Below are 22,953 nucleotides of genomic sequence, written 5' to 3' on the forward strand. Positions count from 1 at the left end.
TGTTGTTGGCGACCGGTGGATTTGGCCAGCCACACGCCAAACAGACTGCTCTCTACGAGCCTTTTGGCCACGGGGTGTTTTTTAGTTGTGTAATTCTAGCCTTATCGGGAGTAAAAGTAATTTTCTTACGGAAACGGGCTTCCTTTCAGATTGTTGCTATGGCCTGCATCAATCTTGCGTCGAAAATCGAAGAGGCACCTCGTCGTATAAGGGACGTGATCAACGTGTTTCATCATTTGCGTCAGTTACGAGCAAAAAGGTAAGATTAGCTTCGTTATGAACATAAGCATCTGTTCTCACTAATGTACACTGCAGTTTTCAATTCACAGTGTTTTTGCAGGCTAAGCTCAACGACCTAAAATTGAGCAGGGAGTGCTCATTGGCTGCTATGTAGGCAGTACAGTTCAATGCTGACTTCTTCTACCGTTACTTATGATGACTTGGTAGACTCGTTTTCATCATTTGTATAGCTACAAGTCATAAGTATTGGTTCTAGTTTTAGGTCCATGGTTGTAGTTTTAGGTCTTCTGCTAATTTATTTTTGATGTCTTGTAGTTCCTGAAAGGTAGTTTTAGGTCTGAGTAGCCAGTTAGTGGGTTGCTGTATATTCTCCAGACTTTTAACCACGTTCAGTAGTCTTAATGTTTTTCTCTTGTTAGCATGTAGCCATCCCAGTGTGGTTGTGGTGCTAATCAAGTATTAGTTAACAAAGGATGAAAGCTGAACTTTTCTGAGTGGTGATAGTATTACCTTTTAGGAAAAGCAATTTTAGAAGGCATCTGAAAAAAAGTATGGTTTGGCCTACAGTGTTTGCAGCTTTAATGACACCGCTTCAACAAGGACTGTGTAATTGAGTCTTGGAAGCTGAAGGCATCTTTAATTGCAAAAAGTGAGACTTGTGTTTTTCATGGTACCGTGTGCTTGTGTTGGTGAAGTTGAAGTGCAAGCTTACCCGATCTGTGTGCAGATCTGGATAATTGTCTGCTAAGTTGTAGAGCTGCTCTCAGTTGTGAGTGCCTAATACCGCTTTTTTGTGTGTAAAGTGATGTATGTTCTCGTGTAAAGCAAATTAACTGGATGGAAGGAACAAGGAATGGTTGAAGGGAAGGAGTTTTCTAAGTTGCTATTAAACGCAAAATTTCTTTAACTCTGTCATGCAGCAGTGTTGTAGTCTGTGAAATTGGAGACGTCAGCTGTGATGAAGTAGCTTTACTTTTAGTGGCCGATTGCTTACAGTGTAAGGTAATCCCATAGTTACAAAAGGATTTTGTTTTCAGCTAGATTCTTAAATTCACACTTTCATTTTTCTGCTTTGTAGCACCAGGTTACAGCAGGAGTTTAAACTTGGGTGTTGTGTAACCTTTTCTGAGAAGTATAGCAGAAACCCCTTAGGGAAGCCAGCTGTTTCTTGGTGTCTTTATCCTGGTTATGCTTCTGTGGCATCTAAAAGTTGCTTTTAGTGCCTCGTGCCTATGTTTTCCTAGCTAGCTTTCAATAAGAATGATTTGGTGTTCTACTTTAGGACTTAGCTTTGTTGTTGTTTTTTTTTTTAAATGTTGTTATTCCTTGTGGCCCTGAGAGAGTTTTGTGAGGTTATGCCGAATATGAATTCAGTGGTATTGCTTCTTACCACAGTTATGATAAGGGAGTCTGGTTATTGGAATTATTGAAGCTGGTTCAGTGATTCTTAATATCTTGGCCTTGATCCAGACAGTGAAGGCTAATTAATCACATGCAATGCTTTTCTTTGCAATAAGAATACAAATTAGGTGTTTCTTTGTGTTGTGCGGAGGATCAGAGAAACTGAACTTAACCTGTGAACTTAAATCTTTGCAGCTAGCCTGTTCCAAATCAGAATGTCACTTGTGCATGTAACATGGTGTCTAAAATGCATCATGTCAAGAGAAATCGTGCACTTCTACCCATTATTTTCTGGAGAGATGGGTATTGTTACTCTGAGATTCTGAGTGAATCTGCATGAAATTAATCTTAAAGATGCTGAAGTCTGACATTCAGGCTTACCTTCTTTTTTTTTTTAACAAGCAGGATGTAAACATTTTTCTGTACTTTTTACAAGATTACAATTACATGATATCTGTACACGTTATTAACTTCAACTCTTTTTTCCCTTGCAACCGACTATACAGCGACCAGCTACATTTACCAAAGCCTGGGTGATGTGGAGTGGTACATAAAGATGAAGCTGTCGTCATGGCAACAGTGAGTGAAGTATCGAAAATCCCCAAGGAGAAGCCAGTGCTCTGAGAATAGGTCACTGGAATCGGGGGACTAACAGGTTGGCCGCTGGTGAACCATTTGGAAGAACTCCTGTATCTTGTTATAAGCTTTTTTCTTTGCTGTCCAGGTTTTTAGAATACTAGCTTAATCTTTTTTTTTTTTTAATCTGAAGCTAACACTTAGGCTGTAGTTAGTTTCTCACACACAACCCAGAACTGAAACAGTTAGGCTGCTGTACTTTCTTTTTTGCCTCTAGTCTAGTATTTCTGTTAACTGAAGCTCTTAACCTGCACATGAAGTTTTGAGTAGTTTGAGTAGGCTTTCTTTCTTTCTTAAACAGCTTTGGGTTCTTAGTTCCACTTTCTGGCTCTGTATAATTGCAGTTTGAATACGTAGTAAAACATGCCTTCACAAGGATACAGAAATCTTGAATTTGTAAAGCTATTTTATATAAATGTAAGCAGTTCCTTATGCGTATGTGTTTGCAGAATTGGGAATTGCATTGGAATTTTCTTGTTGTAAGATTTAGTCAACTGAGTTACTGCCAGGTGGTATTGCTAATACTGAGAAGTAAGAAAAAGCTAAAGTGTTTTGGGCAAGCATATTTTCTTCTGAATCTTTCACAAGCATATGTCATGTAGTACTGCATGTAAAAATGTTTGTGTGCATGGAGAAAAGCTCATATAAATACTGCGTTTTAAAAAATTGTCTACCGAAACATCTGTGTTCTGAGCAAAGTGCAACTGTTGTTTAACATGTAGAATGTAGTTTGAAGTTGATTTTATTTATCTTAAATGTGCCTGAAAGCTGCAGAAAGTCCTTATGAGACTGGCACCAAATGTGATTCCTGTCATGTAATCTCACAAATGTTGGTTTGAGATGCTCAGTGGGCTATTCTTCACTTCTGTTGCAGCAGACAGGTTCATGCAGTTGTGTTGGAAGTGGCCTGTATTAATAATACACACTATTTAGTGTTCTTCAAACTGTTCTATAAATCTACAATGCTTGTATTTACAATGTTGGAGACAAATACAGAACCCACTTACTTTTCTCTCATATTGCCTGGCATAAGAAAGATCTGGTTTGAAATGAGGTGCTGATGTTATGCTGTACTTGTCAGAAGTACTTTCTGTATTATGAGCAAAACTACAAGCAGGGCACTTCTCCTCTAAAGTATTAGATATGCCAAAGACAAAAATTTTAATATTACATCAAATGAAGCTGTAGTTGTGTCGAGAACTTAGGTTTCCTTTTTGTCAGAGGGATTTTAAAAAGGATATTTATAATTTATTTATCATTACAAACACATTAGTGTGTGTTAACCTTTTGGGTTGTTACGCAATCTCTAAATCCTGATAAAGTTTCATGACTTAAGTGTGGGGTTGACTTACCAGGATGGGCATGGTTTGCTCTCTATTCTTACGTCTAAAGTCATGCCTGGAGCTCTAGTGCTCATCTCTAAGAACAGATTCGAGTAATAATTTGTAATACTACTTGGCTATATAGGGCTTGAAGCTTATATTTTATATATAAGCTTATAAATTATTTTTCTCTGGTTTGTTACTTGGAACTAAAATGATTACTACTTGGACTGAAAAATAAGTGCAGCAACAGCAGTAGCAATATTCCCCTTTTTTCTTTTCTCAGTAAGAAAGCTTAAGTTTTCCAGAGGGAAATCTCTGAAGTTTCCAACTTCTAAATAATTGTGTATACCAAGGCTTTGGAGCTTATGGCAAAAGTACTGAAATAGGTTCCTCACTATATTAACATTTACCAGACTTTTGCCAGTAAGAAGGTGCTATAAAGTCTTCTGCAGATTTTTATTTTTGCGTAAGGGGATAAAAGGCTGCATTTGTGTTTCTGTTTCTGGAAATGCTGTCTGGATAAAATGATGGTTTTCATGGCTTGCTTGGATCTCTAGAACTTCTGTATCGTAAGTGACTGGAGTAACGTGGGACAACAGAGTAAAGCACACTTGAGTGTCTTAATTTTGAATTTGCTGTCGCTTTGCTGTTGAACATGTACAACCACAGCATGAACTGTTTGTGCTGATTCTACGGCCCAGGACAGTGAAAGGAAGTGAAGGACAGTGAAAAGTTAAAATGCAGTAAGGCTCACAGTCTTTCCTGTTGCACTTCTGGCTGCCTTATTGTGTTTTCATAATGCTGACTTTCTTATGTAGCTTTCAGAGAAGGCAAAGACATCTGGAAGATAGCAGTCCTATGGCAGGCTATTTGATGATTTCATGCAGTCATGTTGTCCTGCTGTTGATTTTTTTTTTTTTTTTTTAGACTGGAATTCATAGCTATTCTAACTGCTTCATCCCCAATTTGTCACCTCTGAGAAGTATTTTGTGAAGAAGATATGCTGAGCTTGAGTTCAGGCACTTGAACTCGCTCTGAATGATGCCTTGGAGATCCTATTAATGCCAGTGATCTCTAGATAAAATTATATAAAGCAGTATTGGAACAGATGCTATTATAAAACCAAGTATAGTTGAAATTGATGGGAAGTGAGTCACTTTCACTGACTGGAAGAACTTTAACTTGATTCTTCCAGTCTCCCAACTCAAGAACATTGTGTTCAGACAGCCTTTGTAGTGTTTTAAGTGTTCAGACAAAACCGTAGCCTCTCTATTGAAGTGGTTACCTTAAAGAAGCTTTAAAAGCTTTTCTAGTTAACTTATGAAAAAAAAAAAACACCAACAAACAAATATACTCTGACTGCATTATATTCAGAGTAGCTGAAATCACAAACTTTGTAAACTTGCCCTGATGAGTGAGAGTAACCCTTAACTGGAAAAGTTACTTATATGTGATGTGGAAAACATTGCATTTTTTTTAGGAGACGGAAGTAGTAAGACTTGTACTTGAATTCTAGCTCCTTCCTGGCGCCAAGAAGCTGCAGTACTTAATTTCAAACCTCCTGGGACCTGTTTCTCAGCCCCTTGGGAGGAGCAGGGAGAGCTTACTCTTCAAGTGTGTGGTTATACAACTTGATGCTTTTATGAGTGAAGTGGATGTAGCTTGTTGTATCCTTTGACTAATGGTAATAAGTGTCCTTCCAGGTGACTGCAGAAGTCTTAGTATAAATTGTGGATTTTTGAAGTTGGGAAGCATGTCAGCTAGCCATGTAATTTAATTGACCTATTCTTCCTGGGGTGGAAAGCTAGGGGCTGTGGGTGTTTTTTCTACTCTGTGACCTCTCAGAGAAGAGAATTCTGATCCATTTGTTGAACTTGCATGGAATCAAAAGAGACAAGTTGGTAGGGAATATACTTTGATAAAACAGAAGCTGTATTTTGAATCCACTTCGCATTACTTTTTTTTTTTTCTTTTGAAGGTAATGTAAAATAAATTTGTCACCAGAGCTTGGGGTGTACTAGGTTTGTCACGTAAACAGACTGTGGTTTATTAGAGCGTAACTAGTTGCAAAAATATTCTTCTGCGTTGGAAAGCATGTGGAATACGTGAGGCATATTACAAAGAGGGAAAAGTTGGTCTGTCTCTAGGAGGAAGTGGATTAAAATATACAATGTGGAATGTTGAAAGGTCAAGTCAAAGCACAGACGAAGAAAAGAATACAAAATGGAGTGTGACACTTGTGCATAAAGCATGCAGCAAGTTATTTTCGTTTTTAAAAAATGCTTTGCAGAGTTCAGGTGTTGAATTTGGAAGGAATTGGGACTTCATAGTGCTAGACTTAGGAATTTTTCTTTGAAATGAGCTCTTGTTCTGCAAATGCAAATAGCAGAAGTGACATGATACACACCGATTAGTGGGTGCAGCATCACAGGCAGATCTGTCGCAATTTCAGAGGTTAAATTCTTTGCTTTATTAGACTTTTTGTATATCACAGTAGCAGGGGTGCCTTGTTCTCTGAAGATGTTGAATAATCTTGTCTTCCACTGCATAGGAAACTGCAATTTCTAAAGCATGAGCTTAATACTGTAATATCAGTAAAAGTACCACTGCTCTAGCTTTTGCTTTGATGTCCTGCCTAGAAAAGGTAGTTGTATCACATTCCTTCCCCTGTCTCTATCATGAAGTGTAAAGGTTCCTTGAGATCTTCATCACAAAGTTGACTTTTATTCCAGAGGCTAGACCAGTGTAGTGTGCATACACAGTAGCAGAGGAGTGTTTTTATCTTGGCCATCTAATCTGTAGCTAGTCAAAAGCAGAAACTAAACTAGTTTATCTAAACTTGGACAGCACAAGATTAATGCTTAAACTTGCTTGCAGGAGTTGAAAACAGGTTTCTGTTGCCATTAGTTGGTTGGAAGGGAAAACAGAGATGACGCTATTTTTGGATATGCAAAACAGTTTTGATTTTATTTCTTGCAAACTATAGGACTCCAAGCCCCCTGATACTTGATCAGAACTACATAAACACCAAAAATCAAGTAATCAAAGCAGAAAGGAGGGTACTGAAGGAGTTGGGATTTTGTGTTCATGTCAAGCATCCGCATAAGGTGAGTTATTAGAAATAATGTAATTGCAAATATTGTCCTACCTTGATGACATCATTGCCAGCTGTGGGATGAGAAACACAGGTGTAAAAATTACCTGATTTCTTCTCTTTATTTCTTAATAGTTATCATGAATGCTTTTGCCAGAGTGCTTGGGCAAATAGTCGTATTGACTTTGGTACAAATTGCTTCCTTTGGGAATGTTGAAGGTGGCTAGTTTTGAAAATCATAGAAAACTAATAATTATCTGAACATGGTTGGATGACATAGAATCATATGGGGTTGGAAGGGACTTCTGAAGATCATCTGGTCCAACCCCCCAGCCAAAACGGGTCCACCTATAGCAGGTTGCACAGGAACTTGTCCAGGCGGGTTTTGAATGTCTCCAGAGGAGACCACCACTTCCCTGGGCAGCCTGTTCCAGTGCATGTCTTGTTCCAGAGGTGTGAGCTTGCAGTGTATGCTTAGAAAAGGAGGAGATACCATTGTTCTGGAATACTGTTTGATTATACGTAGTTACTTTCTTACTGTTGCTTTATATGTTAAAACTAAGAGTTGTGTGTTTTGTTTTTTTTTTCCCCCCCACTTATTCTTCAGATCATTGTTATGTATTTACAAGTCCTAGAATGTGAGCGTAATCAAACCCTGGTACAGACAGCCTGGTAAGTTGTTATTTTCCATTCTTTTCCTAGCCAGGAAAATAGTAGCAGAAATAACAAGCCTGATGATCCATATGACAAAGCAATGAGATGTAAGTTATTACACAAATACATATTTTAAAATATTTTAGTGCTTGTTTCTGCTTACTATTTTCATGGCTTGATTCCAGTATAGTAATGGAGAACTCAATTTAACTTTGTTCTTTTTTCTACTCTTTAATTAAAGGGTAGTCCATGATGGTAAGTCATAGAGCTCTGCCCTCTGCACCTCAGCCCATGACCTGGGGATGGCCTGTTTGGCTGCCCTTCTCTCCAGCCAACCCAGTGCAAGCTCATCCGAGATTCACTGAAGTGGTCCATATCCATCGGGCAGCATCTTCTAGTTCTGTCTGGGTGTCAAAAGGATTTGTATATTTGCTTTTAGAAGTAACTGTTAAAAATGTTTCTAAATGTTTTTGTTGCCTAGCTGCTGTATACTGTAGTGTATTTAAAGGACACACGGGGTAGACTTTCTGCCGACATTCATTTAGTTGATTTAGCGTTTGGCTAAACTTGAGTTTAAAAAAAAAAAAATATAAAAATGACAGTGCATGCAGCATGTTCACTTAAAAGCCATATTGGGCATGGTTTTCTGTAGAGTCAATACTTACTGACTGCTGTTCGTTTCTTTCCTGTAGCTCAGTAACTTAGAAATCGATGGAGGTCTCTGCTGTTTAAATGTATCTCTTGGCATGTGTTGCTTGGCAGTGCCACCATGGTGGACCATAGTGAAGTGCGAGACCCGTTACTAACTTACAGGTCTTTTTCCAACACTCTGAGCAAATGGGATGCTTCTCTCTCTGGATGAAGTTAATGTGACTCGAGGCACACGTAGGATTTAAATGCAGTGTTTTATGAATTTTATAGGTTGCATCTAGCCTCTGGAAAATGGTAGGTTAAAAATATACCATGCTTATGCTTGTATTTGAGTTTTAAGCATATTGATTTTTGAATACAAGAACATTGGTGTTTAAAGCAAACAGCTGGACAGATGAAAAGTACTTTTTAGACTGTTAACTCAGTGGACACTTCATGGTGTAACTTACTGTGCCTACCTAGGAAGTAGCCATTACATACTACTACTTGCATTGGGGTTTCAAAACAATGGCAGGGGTGCAAACTTTGGTACAGAAGTAACAAATGTAAACATTAAATGCAATAATTGGAAAGAAACCAAGTTTTTAATATAATTACAGAAAAAATAATAAAGTCAATTGAGTCTCCAGTATTGTTATCCTCTAAATAAGAATATGTAAACCTGAGATCCAACCTTTCATAATTTTTTTTTTTTAAGGAATTACATGAATGACAGCCTTCGAACAAACGTGTTTGTTCGCTTCCAGCCAGAGACGATAGCATGTGCTTGCATTTATCTTGCTGCTAGAGCACTGCAGGTGAGTATTCCTGTGTCTTTAGTTAGCATTCCCTTTTACTGCTAGTAATTTAGTTTCAAGAAAATTAATAAATAATATTTGAAATGAAAGCCTGGCCTGTAACCCCTCTTACTAAGCTTTTGGTTGTTTTATTTTCAGATTCCACTGCCTACCCGTCCTCACTGGTTCTTGCTCTTTGGCACCACAGAAGAGGAGATTCAGGAGATATGTTTAACAACTCTTAAGCTCTATACCAGAAAGAAGGTAACTTTGAGACCTTTCTTTTTCCTATGCAGTTCAGCTTGAGCTGTGTCATGGTTGTCCAAGTGTGTTTGGAGCCCCTGTGCACACATTTACTAATTGGAAAGGCTTTGCTGTGTGGCTTCTCTAAGGGAAGTGTGAGAACAAGTCATGGAAGTTAGTCACATTACTGGACCTACGAGTAAAAGATTATGGAGTATTTTTCAGAAATTAGATTAAAATATGAATTATGTTAGTTCAACTTCTTACTGCATTGTTACTTTAACAGCCCAATTATGAATTCTTGGATAAAGAAGTAGAAAAGAGGAAAATGGCACTACAGGAAGCTAAACTGAAGGCAAAAGGCTTAAATCCTGATGGAACTCCAGCACTCTCAACACTGGGTGGCTTTTCTCCTGCCTCCAAACCATGTAAGTGTTCTCTGAATGGCAGCTTGCATTGCAGTATTTGATAAGTCATCTTAATCTGTGTCCCAAGGTGTTAAAAAAAAAAAAGAAGTAGGTTTGCTTCTTGAGATGTGAGATAATTAAGGTTTTCTCACAGAAGCAAAACAAATGTTTTTAAAAAAGACAAATTTTAAAATCAATGTCAATACCTTGAAATAGCAGATTAGAGGGAAATGGGATGCTTTATTTCATACTTCCACAGATGGGAGAGTGATACATTAATAACAGGCACCCTTGAGATAATTATATTATGAAAATGTCTACACCCAACAGTTTTTATATTACTGTGTTGTGAAGAGAGACCCTCTGTTTTTAATCTGTTAGGAGGGGTGTCACAGTAGCCTTCATGGTTCCTTTTGCAGCAGGTATTTCTGAAAATTGCTTTCTCTGCCTTTTTTTTTTTTTAATGTAGTTGTCAACTGTGCAAGTGCAGTGAAGGAAGACAGCTTGTGGTCAGGAAATGGAGAAGGGAAGGTCACAGCGCTGTCTTGGCGTTAGGGTGAACAAATTGTTGTCATGCATATCCTGAACCAGCCAATAAATCTGTCTGAACTCTAATGATACAAAGAGCAGTCAGTTTTATCTTGGTGCGTTTACCTCTTAACGCTGCTAGTGATCTGTAAACTACCAACAAAATTTAAAGCTGTGATGACCATTGGTCCAGTGATGATGGGTAAAGCACAGGCCCTTCTGCCTTCCTGGAGTTTTAGAGGAAGCTGCAGGGTAAGTCCTAACGCAGCACCTCTGCCTTAACTTCCAGTAGCCAGGTAGAAATGCATCACTTGTGCTTAGCAGCCCGTCCACGAGAAGGTGAATCCATCTCTGGGCTGTATGGGCTCTCTGTAGAGACAGATTGACTTCTCAACTGAAGAAGTGGGGGTTTTATATTAGTGGTACAAATATTACAGAAATTAAGTAGGTAATTTTGCTGTTCAGTCTTAATTCTTTCTATAGTATTGGAAATTAACTCTCAAGGTAACAATTTAAGTTACATACTCGTGGGTCACAAGGGCAGCTTTTATTTTGTACCACTTGGTCCCTGGTGGGTGAAACCTCAAAGGAGCCTGGCTGCTTGCCTTGAAGGTCACAGTGTTCTTCTCCCCTCCCACCGGCTGCTGGCTTTGAACTGTGCATCGCCCTGGGAGCATCTCACTCCAGTGCTCTCCTCTAGGAGTGTGCTGCAAATGGAAAGATGGAATGAGTTCATATTTACATCTTGTTCCAATGCTGGTAAAGGTGTATAATGGATACAATATGTCTACTACAGAGAGTAAATAAAATATCTAATTTTGAATTTAAATTTAATTCTTAGCTTCCCCAAGAGAAGTAAAAACTGAAGAGAAGTCTCCAGTATCTCTGAATACCAAAACTGTTAAAAAAGAGCCAGAAGAGAGGCAGCAGGCTTCCAAGAGCCCTTACAACGGGTAGGTAACAATCTCTTCCTGGTGAAGAGAAGACTTCTGTAAAAGCGGTTTCTTCAACTGGAGTGGACTACTTCTGAGCTACTTCATGGCAGTAACGAGTACCTCAGAAGTGTAACCCTGTCCTTGTTTGTTTTTCCTCCCAAGCATGAGAAAAGAAAGCAAGAGAAGCAGGAGCAGCAGAAGTGCCAGTCGGTCCAGGTCGAGAACAAAGTCACGGTCTCGGTCTCACACACCCAGGCGGCAGTAAGTACCGGGTTTCTGTTTGGTCAGTGGGGGTTTGCAGGGGTTTTTGGCAACGTTGTCTTTTTCATCATAAATAGCATTTCAGCAGGGCTTTTCAGTGCTAAGAAGTGGGGTCACTCCAAGAAGCTTCTAAGTGCTTAGTGCAGGCTTCTACCCGCTGGCCAGCAGAGGTGTGAGATGTGGGTTCTCCATTCTTGACATGAAGCAGTTCTGTTGGTAACACCCGTTAATAGTTGAAACTGTAAAAGCTTTGGTGTTACATGAAAGCTTAATGGTATCCTTACCCTGCCTGTGCGTGGTGAGCGAGTGCAAGGTAGTCATACCCTCTCGGATGATGTTGACAATGAATCCGTTACAAATGGGAGCAGTCTCTGGGAACTTGGTCCGCTTTGAAGTGGTGAGAAGTGTCACAGGTGCCAGTTTCAGGTGTTGCAGCTCTTCCAATGCCTGGCAGAATGGATCTTCTGCCGGTGGTGCATGAGGCACTGTCTGGCTCTTCAGTACCCTGACTGGGGAGGAGGGGGAACTGTGCAGGGTGATGCAGTCATAGCTGCTGGTGGGTTATATAGAGATATTTATTTTTTTTAAAGAATCTTCAGACTGATATCTAAGTTGGAAAATGCCAACCTGGTTCTCATTGCGGTGTTCCCATGAGTACTGTTGACTGTTGGGTCATTGAAGGAAAAAAAGCAATAACCAATTTGCAATCTGAGGTTGAGGGGAAGATTCTTGACAGAATCTTCTGTGAAAGGTGCTGCATTTGGGCTTTTTGTTTTCAAAGGAACGTTCTGGGAAGGTCACTGTCATTCATCAGTTATCTTGTGGGAGAGAGAGTTTCTGGTTTCTTCCAGTAACTTAAAAGTTCCTAAGCATTGGTTTATTTTTTTTAATTATTATTTATTTTCTTCTGCGTGGAAGAAATGTTTTAACTTGTAACACTTGTGTGTAAGCTACAATAATAGGCGGAGCCTGTCTGGGACGTACAGCTCCCGGTCGAGAAGCCGGTCGCGCAGCCACAGCGGCAGCCCTCGCCGACACCACAACCACGGCTCCCCGCACCTGAAGGCCAAGCACAGCCGGGAGGAGCTGAAGAGCGCCAATAGACACGGTCACAAAAGGAAAAAATCTCGTTCGCGTTCGCAGAGCAAATCCCGGGATCATTCCGAGGCTGCCAAGAAGCACAGGCACGAGCGGGGACACCACAGGGACAGGCGGGAGAGGTCCCGCTCCTTCGAGAGGTCTCACAAGGGCAAGCACCACGGCAGCGGCCGCTCGGGACACGGCAGGCACCGGCGCTGAGGTTTGCTCCTGCCCCGGGCTCTGGCTAAGCCTGTACATACCACAGTAAATGGACTCTTTCTTTGAGAACAATGGAACCGATTAGGATTTGATTAATTTAAACCCAATATCTAATTTTTCTAAAACGTGTAGAAGATTTCTTTTTTTTTTTCTTTTGGGAAAGAAACTGTTACCAACTTTTGCACATAATACCTTAGCAGTATCAGATTGGTGGGAAACAACGATCAGGTTAAATTGTATGTATTAGGGTTGTGTATTGTTTATTGATATAAGAACTGGAGAATGGATTTCTGTAAAAAGGCAAAATGTACCTTATTTTTATACAAGTCAATTGCAGACACTTATATTTAAGTATAGTTATTTGTTTAAACGATGGTGGATACTTTCTTACACTGGTTTTAGTCTGCATGTGTTAAAAGATTTTTACAAGAAATAAAATATAAAGCTTTTTTTTTTTACTGCCTGTTGGGTCTCACATATATTGAAACTGAAGTTACTTTTCTGAAATGCCATCACTTTGGGTGTTGCAGGTTGATGGGATGTGTGGGATATTGATGTGATACCATGGCAAATGAGAGACTGGGAAAGCTTTATAAGCTGTTGTCCTTCTGAGAGAAGACTGGGAAGCCTGGGCCATGCTGGGGTTTGGGAGAAACGAGCAGGGACCTCTCTGAAGTTTGGTGGGATGAGCAGCTGAGGTGGGGAAGCTGAAGGAGCTGTGAAGGGCTGCTGGTGCCCAGCTTTCCTGTCGCTGCCCCTGGGGAGGGGCAGTAGGGTCTCTCCTGCAGCTGCTGGCAGCTGCCAGCAAGTCACTGTCACCTGCTGTTCTCCTTTGGCCTGCAGAGCCCTCCTGCTGCAGCTGGGTGGAGGGTGACAGTGACAGCTCGGGGACACTGGGGTGTGCTGCCCTGCTGAAGGCAGGTCGGTTTGCTGCTGGGGGGAGTCTTGGCCCCTGGCTGCTGGAGGAGGAAGAGTCAGATCTCGTTCCTTCAAGCTGGGGGTTCAGTTGGGGAGCTGGAAAGGGACCTGGTGTCCTGTGCTGCTGCAGGAGCAAGTTCTAGCCTCTGCTGGGCAACAAATTCTGCACATCTCAAAAGGGAAAGGAAAAAAAAAAATGTGGTTGAGCGAAAGCTTCACTGGAAATGGCAGGTTCTCGTCAGCAGCCAGGCAGCATCCTGCCAGCCCTTGGCTGCAGCTCTTCTCTAGAAATGCAAAACGTATGTTTTTGTGAAAAGAGGGGAAAAATACACAGCTTCCTCTGTTCTCTTGGTTACCTCTATGTTGTTTTTTAATCTGTAGTAACTGTATTTCATGTGTTTGTTGCTTTCAGGAAAAATCACCTGTTGCTATGGAAATTGAAGTAACTTTTTTTCCCCTAGATACAAGCATTTTAGATCATTTAGGGCAGTGTTAAAAACCTGGTTTTGAAGTAGGAGCACAACTGGCTGGAGCTCTGTCAGAGTTTGTGTGTCGGAGTCAGGCAGGAGGAGGGCCTGGCCCTTGTGTTTGTGTTAATGTGTAAGTGCTAATTACCCTTCTGTGCTTCTAGTGCCCCTCGCTCCAGCGCTGAAGAGCAGAAGTTGACTTCCACGGTGATGTTGGATGTCCAGACACCATCTGCTACAGATTGCCCTCAGCAAGGAGGTTAGTGTTTGGTCTTGCGGGGGGAAAAAAGATGTCTTCAACCAGCTGTAGGGATGGTGGCCTCAACCATGCAATGCCCTGGCCAATGGCAGGCTGTAGAACAACGCAGCAGGTCTCTCTGGAAGCTCAAGTTGGGTCAGTGCTGTGGAGAAGAGATGTGCTGGGGCTCTGAGTGACAAGAAGGACAAATTGGGTGGTGGCCTGTGGTCCTTAGAGGGGGTGGAGCAGTCTGAGCAGGATGGTGGTCCTGAATGGCTGTTACCATGGTATTGTCCCGTTACCTGGAGGACTTGCTTGCCCAGAAGCCACCTTCTTGGCAGCAGTTGAATACTGATGTCCATGACAGTGTGGTTACAGCTGGTGGCCAGGCTGCACCCGAGAGCCAGCTGGGGCTGCAGGGCCATAGCTGAGCAAGAGCTGCCCCTCTTCTGCCTCACCCCATGGCCACACTGTGAATAAGGATGTGTTCATTAAACTCCAAATCACAAAAATTAATCACTTGAGAGGACTCTTTGATCTTCAAGCATCTCTAGCAACCTCCAGGAGTCACCTGAGGATACACTGACAAATCTCAGTAGTTGAGAAGTATTTTTCTTTAATGCTTGTTATTTTTAAATTCTTTGGTGTCTTCCACGTGCTTGAGTCACTTACGGAAACGCTTCATCAGCAGAAACTTATCTCTGAAGGATGTGGTGGCTTTGGTGACCCACCGTTGACATCCCAGTGCAGAAGAGCCCAAGGCAGCGGTGCCTCTGTGGGTGGAAACAGCGGAGGGAGGCGTTTGAGAAGCGCGACGGGGTTGTGAGTTCCTGCACTGAAACTGTGTTTCTGACCGAGCTCGCTGTCATCTCTGCAGGCTTTATCCTCACAGCGGTGTGTGACACGCGTTCAGACATCTACCCCTCAGACCGGAAATGGTGTTTATGGTAGAACTGGTAGAACTAAGGCTCTGCTGCAGCGCTGTTCCCCACTGGAACCCCAGGGGTTGGTGGGGATGCAGTGGCTTCCCCTGCTTGGGCTGCACCCCAGTATGGCACGCGTTTCCCTCTGCCCCATCCCTTTTTCACAGAATTGTAGGGGCTGGAAGGGACCTTCGGTGTTCATCTAGTCCAACATCTCTGCCAAAGCAGGTTCACCCAGAGCAGGTTGGACAGGAACGCATCCAGGTGGGTTTTGGGTATCTCCAGAGAAGAAGACTCCACACCCTTTTCTGGGCAGCCTGTTCCAGTGCTCTGCCACCCTCAAAGTAAAGTTCCTCCTCATGTTCATACGGAACTTCATATGTTCCAGTTTGTGCCCGTTGCCCCTTGTCCTGTTGCTGGGCACCACTGAAGAGTTTGGCCTCATCCTCTTGGCACCCACCCTTTAGATATTGATAAGCATTGATGAGATCCCCTCTCAGTCTTCTCTTCTCCAGGCTAAACAGACCCAGGTTTCTCAGCCTTTCCTCATGACAGATGCTCCAGTCCCCTCATCATCTTTGTAGCCTCTGCTGGACCCTCTTCAGTAGTTCCCCCTGCTCCACTTGCTGTGCTGCTTCTCTCACCAGCAGGGATGGAAGCGTGGGGATGCCAGAACCCGTGCTGGAGCGTGCAGATGAAGCGCAAAGGAAGATATTTTGGTCCTTCCTCTCCGTCTTTCCAGCGTTTTCAGCGATGGCCAGCTCCGGGGCAGGGAGGAAGGTTGCTGGGGCTGCATCATCGAACCCAGATGGCCACAGGCAAATGTTTGCTTAACGCCGACAGGGCGGACGCCGTCCTGGGGAGGTGGCAGATGGCAGCTGGGGAGAAGCGGGAACAGGAGCCACGCATCGCCCCGAGCCGCAGCCCCGCGGCTTGGACACGGCCCAAAACAACCTGCTCTGAGAGCAAGCAGCTGGGAAAAGCTGGGGCAGCACGGTCTGAGCGAAAGGAAACCACGGGAGTCCGTGGGCAAACAAAGCAGGGTGTTGAGAGGAGCTTGGCAGGTCGGATCTTGGGGATGGTGGCACCTGCCAGCATCTGGGGCCAAGCACGGCACCCACAGCGCCTGCCCTGCTGCAGTTTCTTGGGAAATACAGAGTATTCCTGCATCTCCTGGAGCTGCAGCTGCTATTAGAAATGCTGCGATGGAAATCAGGTGCTGCCACTCAACTTTGAAGACCCGAGACCCTGAGTTCCCACAGCACCTGGTGGGAAATGTTCCTGGTCAGTTCTCCTCAGGTGCTGGGGTTTGGCAGACTTGGTCTTGCCCTCAGAGTTGCTTTTCCTCAGGAAAATGGTTTTGCTAAAATCTTTTTGGCCAAGTTTTCAACAAAATGATGCAAATATTTCAAGTGAGTAAATTCAAACTGTTGTGACTGTCCTTCACTTTCAGCTTTGTTGCAGACGGTCGATGGGTACACACGGACCAAAAGCTTTGGATGGCTTGGGGAGACAAAAAATTGTGAACAATCCAAGGATGCTCTTGGTGGAAATTGTCCCAAGAAGTATTGATCAGGGCTTTAGCTGCCCCCAAATCCCAGAGGTTAGGAGCAGCAGGAACAGCAGATCATGCCTTGTGCACTGCTGATAATGATAAGGATCCCTTTTCTGGGAAATCTTTCCCAGGTCCCTTCTCCTGCCAGGAAATGGTCGTGAAATCTGTGGTTTCACATCAGCCCCATCCGTGAGCTGCCAAGTCTGTGGCTCTTCTGTCTGTGCTCCTTGTTTCTCCCCCCTCCAAGGCACAGGCTGGTTGTTTGCAAGCTCTTTGGGGCAGGACCTGAACCTGCGGCCGCCCCGTGCCCTGCGCCCCCCTCTCTGCTGCCGTGCGCGGGTGTTGTCTCAGCAAAGCACCAGCAATTACACCCTGCTTAGGGAAAAAACACTTCTGGAAAGGAAACAGCTTTCCATTCCCATCTCCTGCCTGGCCACACACCAGCAGGGCATTTCGAGAAAAAAAAAAAAAAAAAAAAAAAATCTTTCCCAGGTCCCTTCTCCTGCCAGGAAATGGTCGTGAAATCTGTGGTTTCACATCAGCCCCATCCGTGAGCTGCCAAGTCTGTGGCTCTTCTGTCTGTGCTCCTTGTTTCTCCCCCCTCCAAGGCACAGGCTGGTTGTTTGCAAGCTCTTTGGGGCAGGACCTGAACCTGCGGCCGCCCCGTGCCCTGCGCCCCCCTCTCTGCTGCCGTGCGCGGGTGTTGTCTCAGCAAAGCACCAGCAATTACACCCTGCTTAGGGAAAAAACACTTCTGGAAAGGAAACAGCTTTCCATTCCCATCTCCTGCCTGGCCACACGCCAGCAGGGCATTTCGAGAAAAAAAAAAAAAAAAAGAAGTTAAAATTAGAAAAGCTGGCCTGAAAAAATATATCTTTATATTCCAGTAGAAGGAAAAAAGTGGCAGAAATTACCATTTTTGTCCCAGGAAATAGAATCCCTCTTCTCAGCTTCGCTGGAGAGGACAAGGGGCTCACAAGCCCCTGTGCAGAAGTCCTCTGGCTTGCCCTGGTCCCCCAAAGCAGCCCCCCTGCCCATCTGGGCTGCCCCCCAGGACGCACCCGTCGGCTCCCCGGGCTGCTGCCGGCTGCGCCCGCTGCCGTTCTGGGTTTTATTCTGTAGGTGGAAGTATTGCAAAGCGGACACGAGCCTCCCCGGGCGTGCACACACTCACGCATGCCTGCACACGTACACACACACACACACACACACACACAGCTGGGCTGGGCTGGTGCCACTCACCACACCAAACAGAGCAGAGGAAGAGGAGGGGATGGTGCTGATGGGTGGGCAGCCTTGAGGGAGGGCATCCCCCACCAGAGGTGTGATGTACCCCAGTATCAACCAGCTTAAAAGCCAGTGTAAAAGCATCCACAGACAGCCCTGCAACGGCTCGGGTGACCCAGCTTCAATTACCCCTAAAAGGCCAACTGCAACCACAGCCATGGAGACTCAATAAGTTAAAATGGCTACTGTACATGGGAAAATCTCCCCATGATGCTAATGAACATTGATTTAATTGCACTGTTGGGCACCTCTCAGATGAATATCTATTTTAAATAGTTTGAAGCAGGAGGGGATGGATTTAGGTTGCTTTGAGCCACGCTGGTTTGAAGCCGTCCCAAGTTTGCAGGAGCTGAGAGACAGAGCATCCCTCCAAGGCATCCCCGTATCGCACACCCAGCTCAGCTGCCGTCCCCAGCCCCGTTTGCCTGAGCATTAAAAGGTCTGTTATCTCCAAAGTGGTGATACTCACATCGTGCTGCCCCACACATGCCCCTAATGACTGCTCTGATTGATAACCCAGGCCCCACCATACCTAACGCTTCCCCGTGCCTGGCACTTGCACCCTGCTCCCCGGGGCCGCGCAGGGTCTCCTGCCGGGGGGGGTCTGTGTGTCTCAGTACAGAAGGAAAGTGTCAGAAACACTAGCAGGTAATTAATCCATTTTACAACTAATATAAATATCCACTCCCAAAGGGCGTCTCAAAGCAGCTGGTCCAGGGCCACGGGCTTCCCGAGGGGACCAGAAGATCATCACTCATCATGTCGCGGTGGCACCAGAAGCCACCACCAGCCAATAAAGCCCTATCAGGACGGTGCTGTCCCCAGGATTTAAGGGAAGAATGTCATTTGATGATGAAAATGAGGGTTTACTCAGGGCCAACTCATTTTCCCCACACGCAGAATTCCCTCGCAGATAAACGAAAAGCGCAGAAAGCCAGGTAAGGGCACCAGATTTAAGCAGAATTCAGTTCTTGGTGTAGGTTTAATGCCTTGGGGGGGCTGGGAGAGGCTCTCCCCAAAGAGGAACGAGCAGTGGGGCTGGCAGCTCCTGCCTGACCTCCCAGGTGTGCTCTGAACACACCGGCTGCTCCCTGGCATTTTTCTTCAGGGTCACAGGAAAAGGCATTTTCAGCCACTCTCCGAAGAGCAGAGGGCTCGTGGTCACCACCACTTTGGCACCCAGCAGCTGCTGACCCCTTTCCAGTGACATTCCCCGCCCAAAGCCTACTGCAAGGTAAAACCATGGCAGCAGGTTTTAAATCTCTTGGGCACAGCAGAGCAAACAGCATGGGAAGGGGCACAGGGGCATTTAGAAAGCTGCTCTCCAGGGGCGGCGCTGGGACCTGGCATGATGGATGTAGGAGAGGGAGCCCACCAGCTGCCACTGCCAGAGAAAGCAGGGATCTCTCAGGAATGGTTTTAACCACGCCCAGTACTTCACTTAACAAACAAGTGATTTTTTCAGCCTATTAAAGAGATCAGAAGCATTACACAATTTTAAGTCACAGCTTCTTAATTTATGTTCTTAAATATTCCTTTACTCCTGGTTAGCAGACTGCATCTGCAGGAGGAATCGATAGATTTATTTCTTTAATGTGACTTTTGAAGCTCCTACTTTTCCTCTTTTTTTCCCCCTTTCTCCTTAAGGAGATGTTTTTCAACGAAAACCTTTGCAGACTGCCTCTGATCTCTTTAATAGGCTGAAAATTGCTACAGTCCACGTGTAGCTGATCACCCCAGCTCCCTCTGGGAGCCCTGGGAGAGGCTGTAGGGGGGTGCCATGGGGGGCTGTGTGGGGCTGCACTCACCATGCTCCTTCTGTTCCAGCAACAATCAATTTGTCGTCGAGTTTCAATTTGAAATCACACCCCAAACATCGCTGCTCCATCCAGGCATCCTCCAAAATCCCACCGCAAACGCCGGCACCTACGCAGCGATCCCTGAAGCTGATGGCGTCACCGCAGTCGGAATTAATCACTGTACAAACAGAGAGAGAGTGATCCAATGAGAGATCTGATTAACGTATTAGCACCAAAAATTGGAGGAGAACATGGACTGTTGAAGCCAAGACACGTCTCATGGCCGTGCTCAGCTTGCCCATGCCATGCTGGGGAGCAGCTGGTGCCCGTGGGACAGCCAGGGCTCCAGCCCGTCCATCAGCCCGAGGGTTTGTGCACGCAACTCCTACTCAAGCCAGACAAAATTTTGCCCCCTGGATGCCCAGGTGAGACTGAGGGTCCAGGAGGGAGGACAAGGAGGTGAGTTGATGGCAACAGAGCACACAAAGTGACAGCAGAACAGAAGGAAAGGATCCCTTTCCCTTGATGTTAAAAAAAAATTAATATGTACGCCCTTTGTGACATGCTTGTGAAAGCAAAACACATCTGCAGGAACACAGAGAATTGGTGAGCAAGGGAAATGGTCTGAACTTGTCAGCTCACTGGAAGGCAAAATTCATACCCATCGTAACCATGTGCAACCGTGAAGGCTCTGTCTGCTCTACAGACTGTGTCACTTCAGCTATGCCTGGCTTTAAGCCTACCTTTTTTTTTTTTTTTAATTTGGTAGGAAAAAACCCATAAACAACTGCATTTTGAGCCTTTTTCCCCGAGGTCAAAATAGTTCACTCAGCCGACTAAAAGTGCTCTGGCTCGGAGGGAGCCAAGCAGCCCAAGAGCACTTGCACAGAGGATGCTGAGGATTTGGGGCCAGCAGTGTGGTGGGGACACCAACCTGAGCATCCTTCCTCAAACAGCAGCCTGATACAGCTCCGAGGTGCCGCAAGCGAGCATCGATCCAAGAAATTATATTTACCCACCAGCTATTTCCCAGCCACTGTGTAAATATCATAAGGGATTGACCAAGGCAGAATTATTAGACTGGTACCCCTGTTCCCTTCGGAGAGCAGTGCTATCCAAGTGAAAAACAATCACCTAAAGAATAATTAAGTTCTCCCGTCTCCTCTGCATTTTTGTGGTCTTACAAATCCTGTTGTTAAAGGGTTTCTCTGCTGCAGCAAACGTCCAACAAACCAGAGAGCTGGTCCAGCTGAGGCAGGGCAGGTCCTGGGCAGCCAAGCAGCACATGCTGTGCAGATAAGTAATCAAGGGAGGAAGTTAATAGCACAATAATCTTAAACCAAGTGAACCTACTTCAAGCACATCATTCCATGAAGCAGTACAGCTGTGTAAAACACCTCCAGGCCTTAGGATCCTCAGGTTTGCATTGATTTAACTGGGACTTAGGTTCTGCAGCCAGTTTTAAGTCCCACTTTAAAGTGGTATAGAGGCTGAGGAGCTGAAGTTTTGCTCAGAGCCTGTAGGCTTTTATATGCCACAACACCTTGGCAAAAAAACCCAAACCCTTAAGCATCTCACTCCGGCTGGCGACGTTTCAAAATGTAGGCCCTGTGCTGAGAAGACACCTGGCCTGCCAACCCCCGTAAGGCTGACAGGTAATGGAGGGAACAAACTGGAGGGGAGAGGGCTGGAGCTATCGCAGGTGTCCCTTTCAAGAGAATAAAATAGGTGCTCTCCCTCCGCTCCCTGCCTCTCGGGGGGCTGGGGGCCCTGGGCGAGCCCGGCCCCAAGAAAGCACTCCTGGTATTTCATATTTTCATCCACAGCAATTTTTATAAACGAGTCAGACGCTACAGGATTATAGCACAGTAGTTTGCCATCAAGGAAACCGCAAGCAACAAACAAAGATGTTATCTCAAACATATGGATCTTATTTGAGGAAATATGTCTGGTTACATTAATTGACACGATACGGCTTGGGGCTGTTTTTTTGTTTTATAACCTCCTCGTGGGTTCCCCCGGCAACAGTGAAGCTAACGACAGGGATAGCAGAGCTGAAAACACAAAGGCAGGACCCAACACCCTTCCCCTCCGCCCCGTACACGTCCTCGACAGCCAAGTACAAGTGCTGGCCGCAGGCATTGACCTTGTGACCGTGCTTCGCTGGCGTTCCTCAGGCCAGCGAGCCGTGCCGGGGAATGTGAGCCCCAGACACCCTTTTCAAACCTTCCCCCCCATATGTGAGAGCTTTCACGAAGCTGTGCTCAGGGATCCCTGGGATAAGAGCCCCCCAACGCTGTAACCCCTGCCTGCAGGGTGCTGCGCATCCCCTGGGAGCAGAGCTGGGCACGGAGACAAACTCCAAGCAAGCTCTTGGGGACCGTGTTTTGCCCCGGCATGCTCCTGTGAAGGCAGTGCAGATGAGTGAGGTCCCATTGCCAAGAAAGTTTAGGAAGCTGCTGGGTTTTTCAAAAGATTGGCAAAAAAGGGGTTGGGTACTGAAAGGCAGAGACAGGACTAGAGGGAAAGCCAACTGCATCCCGGGCTGCATCCCCAGCAGCATGAGGAAGGGGATTCTGCCCCTCTGCCCCTCTATGACTAGGGGGAAAACCAACTACATCCCGGGCTGCATCCCCAGCAGGGTGAGGGAGGGGTGAGACCTCCCTGCAGTACTATGTCCAGCTCTGGGGCACCCAACATCAGAAGGACATGAGGAAGGGGATTCTGCCCCTCTGCCCCTCTCTGGTGCTGGTGTGACCCCCCTGCAGTGCTGTGTCCAGCTCTGGGCACCCAACATCAGAAGGACATGGACCTGTTGGAGCGGGTCCAGAGGAGGCCATGAAGATGATGTAAGGGCTGGAGCACCTCTGCTGTGAGGACAAATAATCTAAGTGCTGGAGCACCTCTGCTGTGAGGACAGGCTGAGAGAGTTGGGGTTGTTCAGCCTGGAGAAGAGAAGGCTCCGGGGAGACCTTAGAGCCCCTTCCAGTCCCTAAAGGGGCTACAGGAGAGATGGGGAGGGACTCTTGATCAGGGAGTGGAGTGATAGGATGAGGGGAAATGGTTTTAAACTGAAAGAGGGGAGATTTAGAGTAGATTTGAGGAAGAAATTGACTGTGAGGGCGGTGAGACACTGGCCCAGGTTGCCCAGAGAAGCTGTGGCTGCCCCATCCCTGGAGGGGTTCAAGGCCAGGCTAGATGGGGCTTTGAGCAACCTGGTCTGGTGGGAGGTGTCCCTGCCCATGGCAGGGGGTGGGAATGAGATAGTCTTTAAGGTCATTTCCAACTCTAATCATGCTGCAATTCTATGATTCTC

At 45.1% G+C, this 22,953-nt stretch overlaps 1 protein-coding gene across 5 annotated transcripts; it reads left to right on the forward strand.

The window, feature by feature from the left end:
• The first annotated feature begins 138 nt into the window (after nucleotides 1-138).
• On the forward strand, nucleotides 139-12,913 carry CCNL1 (cyclin L1). 5 transcript variants are annotated; one of them, XM_014945942.1, is made up of 11 exons: nucleotides 143-259; nucleotides 2,148-2,296; nucleotides 6,589-6,709; nucleotides 7,304-7,368; nucleotides 7,592-8,295; nucleotides 8,699-8,798; nucleotides 8,937-9,041; nucleotides 9,307-9,448; nucleotides 10,797-10,908; nucleotides 11,053-11,151; nucleotides 12,102-12,913. In XM_014945942.1, exons 6-11 carry the CDS (start codon nucleotides 8,706-8,708, stop codon nucleotides 12,448-12,450), a joined length of 900 nt encoding a protein of 299 aa, XP_014801428.1. In that variant the 5' UTR covers nucleotides 143-259; nucleotides 2,148-2,296; nucleotides 6,589-6,709; nucleotides 7,304-7,368; nucleotides 7,592-8,295; nucleotides 8,699-8,705; the 3' UTR covers nucleotides 12,451-12,913. The 5 variants fall into 5 exon arrangements, with proteins under 5 accessions (XP_014801425.1, XP_014801428.1, XP_014801429.1 ...); XM_014945943.1 differs by having other exon boundaries at nucleotides 7,592-7,605; XM_014945939.1 differs by lacking the exon at nucleotides 7,592-8,295 and having other exon boundaries at nucleotides 139-259; nucleotides 2,148-2,220.
• The last annotated feature ends 10,040 nt before the right edge of the window (nucleotides 12,914-22,953 follow it).

This window comes from Calidris pugnax, unplaced genomic scaffold (assembly GCF_001431845.1).
Source record: "Calidris pugnax isolate Ruff unplaced genomic scaffold, ASM143184v1 scaffold111, whole genome shotgun sequence".
Classification (NCBI taxonomy): domain Eukaryota; kingdom Metazoa; phylum Chordata; class Aves; order Charadriiformes; family Scolopacidae; genus Calidris; species Calidris pugnax.